The sequence below is a fragment of the Etheostoma cragini genome, chromosome 16 (genome assembly GCF_013103735.1).
Source record: "Etheostoma cragini isolate CJK2018 chromosome 16, CSU_Ecrag_1.0, whole genome shotgun sequence".
Taxonomy (NCBI): Eukaryota; Metazoa; Chordata; class Actinopteri; order Perciformes; family Percidae; genus Etheostoma; species Etheostoma cragini.
This window is the reverse complement of record NC_048422.1, coordinates 454,621-461,309: the sequence shown is the minus strand read 5'-3', so window position 1 is coordinate 461,309 and position 6,689 is coordinate 454,621. Positions and strand designations below refer to the sequence as shown.

At 42.6% G+C, this 6,689-nt stretch overlaps 1 protein-coding gene and 1 long non-coding RNA gene across 3 annotated transcripts in view; one reads left to right on the top strand and one right to left on the bottom strand.

Moving 5' to 3' along the window:
• The window catches only part of slc27a6 (solute carrier family 27 member 6), a 47,857-nt gene that overhangs the window by 11,754 nt on the left and 29,414 nt on the right, over positions 1–6,689 (top strand). For both annotated transcript variants that reach the window (XM_034896598.1, XM_034896596.1), the window contains exons 4-9: positions 771–895; positions 2,942–3,136; positions 3,420–3,510; positions 3,629–3,827; positions 5,380–5,477; positions 5,683–5,813. In XM_034896598.1, the coding sequence (XP_034752489.1) occupies positions 771–895; positions 2,942–3,136; positions 3,420–3,510; positions 3,629–3,827; positions 5,380–5,477; positions 5,683–5,813 (839 nt within the window). The remainder of the gene's footprint in view (positions 1–770; positions 896–2,941; positions 3,137–3,419; positions 3,511–3,628; positions 3,828–5,379; positions 5,478–5,682; positions 5,814–6,689) is intronic.
• LOC117959449 overlaps positions 45–6,689 on the bottom strand; it is an 8,471-nt gene continuing 1,826 nt past the window's right edge. The window contains exon 3 of the long non-coding RNA XR_004659939.1: positions 45–55. This is a non-coding gene — a long non-coding RNA (uncharacterized LOC117959449). The remainder of the gene's footprint in view (positions 56–6,689) is intronic.

Genomic DNA, 6,689 nt, shown 5'->3' with positions numbered 1-6,689 from the left:
CACTAATGTCTATATAAAAGAGACTTCAGATACAGTATTAGGGGACCACTAATGTCTATATAAAAGAGACTTCAGATATAGTATTAGGGACCACTAAGGTGAAAATTGATTGAGTGGCTCATTCCTGGTAGGGCACCGGGCTGCCACCACATCGGTCGAAACCCTGAACTGTAATCTGTTACAATTACTGGGAATTAACAAGTAATGAAATTAGTGACTGACCTGCAGCATGCATACGTTAAGTCAGCAGTGTGAGTGCAGAGATCTTCTCCAAAGATCACGAGATTTGATCAGTCCCTGGAGCTGCTCGGTAACACAAAGCTCTACAACACCACTCGTTAAACGTAGTATCTGGGCACAGACGTCGATACCGTCAGGGTCCGACCCGATGGCCTCCATTGTATCAGGTATTGAAAAATGTCTTCATTCAACATAAAACTGCATCTGAATCCGCGTCAGTGAGCTAATCAGCATGCAGCATGCTTCTACCAAGATCTAGTAATGTCTCTGATTGGCTTTAGAAAAAGATTTGTACCATACTGCTGTAATTTCTATTTGTTTAAATGGATTTAAAAGATAAAATCTGTATTTAAAATCTTTGAACGACATTTTAAATATACAGTACACTCTATGTGGAAATGAAATGCCCTTCTATAAATCTGATTTAAGGTTCATATTTACATTTATGGAGGAGATATGCCTAGTGTTGAAAATGTGAATTGTACCCTTTCATAGTGAATGTAATGACGTTGTGTTCTGTTGTATGACAGGTGCCACCTGCGTCTTGAAGAAGAAGTTCTCGGCCTCCCAGTTCTGGAAGGACTGTAGGAAACATGACGTTACTGTTTTCCAGTATATTGGTGAACTCTGCAGGTACCTCTGCAACCAGCCCAAGGTAATCTGTTCATCATTCAGCTGGGAGGGACTACATCCTGCCTCTTTCTGCATGGACACGCTCACAGCAACAGGACGCTTCCTTTCTGCTGAGTTTTGGTTTAAAATTGCTATTAAAGGCCATATATATACTATGCCTTGTTGGGTGACATTAGGCAGGCAGCTAGAAGATAGTGAGATGTTTTTACAGTGTGTTCAGGGGACAGGCAGCTAGCTGAAGCTAGATGCTTTTTCCAGTGTGGTCAGGGGACAGGCAGCTAGCAGATAGTGAGGAGATGTTTTTTACAGTGTGTTCAGGGAACAGGCAGCTAGCAGATAGTGAGATGTTTTTACAGTGTGTTCAGGGGACAGGCAGCTAGCAGACAGTGAGAAGATGTTTTTACAGTGTGTTCAGGGGACAGGCAGCTAGCAGATAGTGAGATGTTTTTACAGTGTGTTCAGGGGACAGGCAGCTAGCAGACAGTGAGAAGATGTTTTTTACAGTGTGGTCAGGGGACAGGCAGCTAGCAGACAGTGAGAAGATGTTTTTACAGTGTGTTCAGGGGACAGGGAGCTAGCAGATGGTAAGGAGATGTTTTTTACAGTGTGGTAAGGGGACAGGCAGCTAGCAGATAGTGAGGAGATGTTTTCTGATAAGATACTTTAGATATATAGATAGATGGATAGATAGATGGACTTTATAAATCCCAAAATTGGGAAATTACTCTGTTAGAAGCAGCACACATACTCACTGACACATACAGAAATACAACTAATAAAATAGAAATAATAAATAAGACAAAATAAAATAACATAGCAAAGATGAAACTACTGAAAAAAATATACTTAAAGGAATGAAAAGAATGTAAATGGAAATACAAGTATGGAATACCATTTTCAACATACAAACATAGCATATATAACCAAACGTATAATAAAAATAGATATAGTCCTGCTTGTGTGCCCCCATTCTGGCAACATGTCTGGTTAGTTTTCACAATGATTGCTTTCTGTGTGATTGTTGAATGGGAATTCAAAGTTATTCAGTGATGACACCCAAGCCATTGATCTCCAAATACCTTAACGTTTTCCTCTCTTTACTTTCATTCCATTCAACTCAACATGACTTGCTGTCTTGTTATGCACATGTAATCTGTCATCCACACACTAGGCTACTAAGCAGTTATTTAACATAGTGTGCATTGCCACTTAATGAATGACAGAGTGAGTCAGAGTTGACTGTAGGCGGAGAGAGGCTTCTTTACAGTCCCTGCTTCTTGTGAATCACTGGAGTAAAGTTGTGCACTACTGTGGCAGAGGGACAAGCAGGGTCTTTGTTTTCCTGTTTGTGTACTCCCATGGTGGACACGTTGATGTGCACGCACACACAGTGTGAGGGCCCAGGACATCCTGTCTTGAGGCTGGACTCAAAGTCCTCTTTGTCCCCCGTCCCTCTGTTATTTGACTGTGTGGGTGGAAGGCTGGCCATGACTGTCCCCAACACTGATTTGCAAATTAAAGATGTGGACACGAACAGCAGATAAGCTGATAAGCCCTTTTTCACAAGGTCAATGTGTGCACACAAGCGTGAGGACCAATTACTGCCTGTATGCGCTCATTATGCACAATGTGCAAATACCACAAAAAACTCTTCACAGAGGACACACACACACACACACACACACACACACACACACACACACCAAGCATCTTCTGTGGCGTTGCTTGATCAGAGTGCAGAGACCAAGAATGAACTGTTCATAGTTTACTATTAGGCTTTACATGCCAATGTAGTCATTGTAGGAGTCACAGTAGTTTTTTAGATTAAAATTTCCCATATCATGTTCATTTTGATAACATAACAAAAGGTATATTGATAACATTGGATTATCTATAAGCAGCTGGTTTCATTTCATGATTTCCAGCTCATAGCAGGTTGTATTTTCATTCACTGACTTAATCACAATGTGGATTAACCTGGAATTATTATTTGTTTGTCCAGAAATGGTTAGTTGGGAAAAGTGGGATCTATTGAGCTGATGTCATCCCATACTTCTCCCTGCATCAGACAGACGAGGATAAGGTTCACAAGGTGCGGATGGGAGTTGGGAACGGTCTGCGGCAGGACGTCTGGCGGGAGTTCCACAGTCGCTTTGGGAACGTTCAGATGTGCGAGGTGTACGGCTCCACCGAGGGAAACCTGTGTTTCATGAACCACGTTGGCAAGATCGGAACTGTGGGCCGCTCCAACTTCTTCTACAGGGTGAGTACTGCAAGAAGGGAAGACGGGATGAAATCAGAGTAGGGGATGTCCCATGTCACACACGCTGGTTGGTTGACTTAGGTGATTTAATTAGGGCATATTTGAATATTCCATGCTTGGATTGAAAGAGAAAGAAATCTCCAGTCTAGTAAAGTCCAGATTAGACCAAAGATTCGAGGAAAATATCTTGCAACCTGAGGTGATTAGTGGGTGATTGTTCCGTTAGATTAGGTTATAATGCCACTGCCCTGTGCAATTATTGTTTCTCTTGTTTTTGGTGTAGCTCCTGTTCAAGTATGACCTGATAAAGTACGACATGGTGAAGGATGAACCGGTCACCGATCACAATGGTTTCTGTCAGCGAGTGGAAATGGGTAAGAGGCAAAGAACATTCCCACAACAGGATGGTCTTCCTTGTTATTCTTTGAAAGCTGACTTCACCTGACAATGACAGGGTGGATTTGTGACTTTCCGTCCCATGTCCCTTCTCAGGCGAGACGGGGCTTTTGCTGTCCAAGGTGAGCGCCACCAGCCCCTTCTTTGGCTACGCTGGGAGCAAGCAGCTGACCGAGAAGAAGCTGATGAGGAACGTGTTTGTGAAGGGCGACGCCTACTTCAACACGGGAGACCTCATGGCTGAAGACCTGGAGGGCTTCATCTGCTTCAGGGACCGGGTGGGAGACACCTTCAGGTACACCGCCACCTCTAACCCTTGGCTTGTCTTCCCGTCAACCATGAGATTGTTGTCCTTCGGAGTTTTTTTGGGGGGGGCTTTTCCGACGTTTTTGTCAATTTTTCTCAATGTTTTTTTCAACGTTTTTGACAATAAATCTAATTCTTATGACATTATATCAAATTTTTGAGTTAAAAAATCTGAATTTTTGAATGATTTTGACAAAAAGTTAAGATCACAGGATGTTGAGCGCATCACTGACTGTCAAAGTTTAGTCAGGATACGGTTTTAAAACCATTTCAACATTTTTAGATGCTTTTCTATGCAAATTGAACAAAAAACCTCAAGTTTTATGGACATATGAAATATTTTCTTTTTAACTGTTGTTTGGGTTCCATACAATGTCCATCCATGTTATAGTTGGGCTTTAACAACTATAACATGCATGCTTGTTTGCTTGAAAGAAACCCATCTTCATCCACTTATCCGGCATCGGGTCTCGGGGGCAGCAGCTCCAGCAGGGGCCCCAAAATTCCCTCTCCCGAGCCACATCAACAAGCTCCGACTGGGGGATCCCGAGGCGTTCCCAGGCCAGGTTGGAGATATAATCCCTCCACCTAGTCCTGGGTCTGGATCTCCTCCCTAGGGAGAGAAAGAAAGAAAGACATATTTCTGATATTGAAAACTTTGAAAACGGATCCGAGTTGACTCAAAGACAACACAAGTGTTAAGGAGTCCATGTCCATGGTGCTGTTGAGCCTGATGACATCATCAGCCTAAAGACAACACATTTAGAACAGGAATCTCTGGCATGATGTGGCCATTTACCCGGTCTCAGCAGATATATATGAGCAAGAGACTTTACGGCGCAATGTAGGGTTAAGTAGAATGTCCCTGGATGCATACTGCCATGCAACAGAACACACTAAAAGTAATGCTTCTGGAACACAGATATATAGTCTTTATAGTCCCCAAAGGGAAAGTTATCCTGCTCACAATGTTCATGACAATAGATCAGATTAGATAGACTTTCATTGATCCCAAACTGGGATATCATAGTGCTGCTGCAGCAGAATATCACACACAGAGCACAAATACACAATATACAAGAAATAATCAGTAGAATACAAGAACAGCTATTCAAAAGAAAAAGAATGTACAAACGTGCCACTTAGTAGTTATAAAGATGTAAGTAAAATCAATGTTTGTGCAAGTGCAGTATTATGATGTAATTAAGACTTATCTGTACAAGATACAGCCATTACATTATACATTATCTTAACACTCAGTGATGAAGTGATAAAAAGTATTTCCGGTGGTAGGAATACAAAAAATAAATAAAAATATACACCACAGTACAGAGCATGGTCCAGGAAGACCCCAGCAAATGTTAGCAAAACGTTCTCAACTGCAGGCGGACTTCAGAGAGGGAACATAAAGTCCTGACAAGTGGAACCACGCTCCAGCAGCCGCCCTGGGTTTCTGGCTGCAGCACTGTTTTTTAAATTTAATTTTCAGTTTTATATCTAGGTCAGCCCTGTTAATCATCATCTTGTTTCCCTGACTTCAGGTGGAAGGGTGAAAATGTAGCAACGACGGAGGTGACAGAGACTCTCGGGCTGGTGGATTTCATCCAAGAAATCAATGTATACGGAGTAGAAATACAAGGTTTGTGTACTGCTCATCTCCATCTGTCAACAAGGCTTTGGAAGCTTCCAGTAGAGGTGTTTTCAGAATAATCCTCCCCTAATACTGCACCAAATATCATAACTTTATTACTGCAGTCGTTTCCTGCTGTAGTGCTGTTACCATTCCTGAGAATGAATAACCCTGAGCTGGAGAAAGATGCGTCTAAACCAGGTTGTGTCCACAGGGCACGAGGGCAGAGCGGGCATGGCGGCCATGATCGTACGACCGGGACACGTGTTCGATGGGAAGAAGCTGTTCGAGCACGTGTTAAGGGAAATCCCAGCGTACGCCCGGCCACTCTTCATACGGCTTCAGGTAACGGAGCAGAGACACGCTGACTAGGGCCGGTAACCAAACCCAATACTTGTTAGGCACTGATCCATAGGTGTAAATCCCAGGGGGTCGGGGGTCAGAACCTCCCCCATCTAAGGGTTGTCCACATCTAGAAATATCCTTAAAAACATGCTGGGTATTGTAAATAGAATTATTCATACTTAAATATCTGTGCAAGTAGTAACCATCCAAAGCCTCACTGCCACGGTCCACTGCCTGCTTTCCATACAGGTCCGGCGCTCCGATTGATAACATAACTTACTGGTGGAGTTATGGAATGTAGGAAGGAGGCGGGTTAAGCCTTTTTTATTGACATTTTATTGGATGAAGTTCTTTTCTCAAGTAGAAATGATGCTGAGTAATTAATAAATACTTGCTTTGTTATATATTAGGATTAATATTGAATATTGACAGGTTGTGTTTGTGGCAGATCAGTTGGTCTGCTGCAGTTAAATACATATCCTCTGTCCCAGACAAAACCTAATGTTTACATAGAGGACGCCAGATCATTTTGTAATTCTAAGATGACCTTGTGGTGAACCTAACTCCTATTTAGACATCTGACGTCAAAGATTTGTGTTGTTGATGCCCAGATAAAATGACTGAAAAAAAGAAAAAAAGACATAAGATCCCTTTTAAGTACACCAAAATTCCAAGTAAGTACAACAAGTCCTCATATCAAGACAACTTGGTGACATCTGTATAAGAATGTGTGCTTATGGAAATAGTAACATTACTGTGCCACCGGCAACAGAAAGAACAGGGGGACCAGGGACAGTGAGGCGTAGAGTCTCGGGTAAGGAACAGGGAGACCAGGGACAGTCAGGCGTAGAGTCTCGGGTAAGGAACAGGGAGACC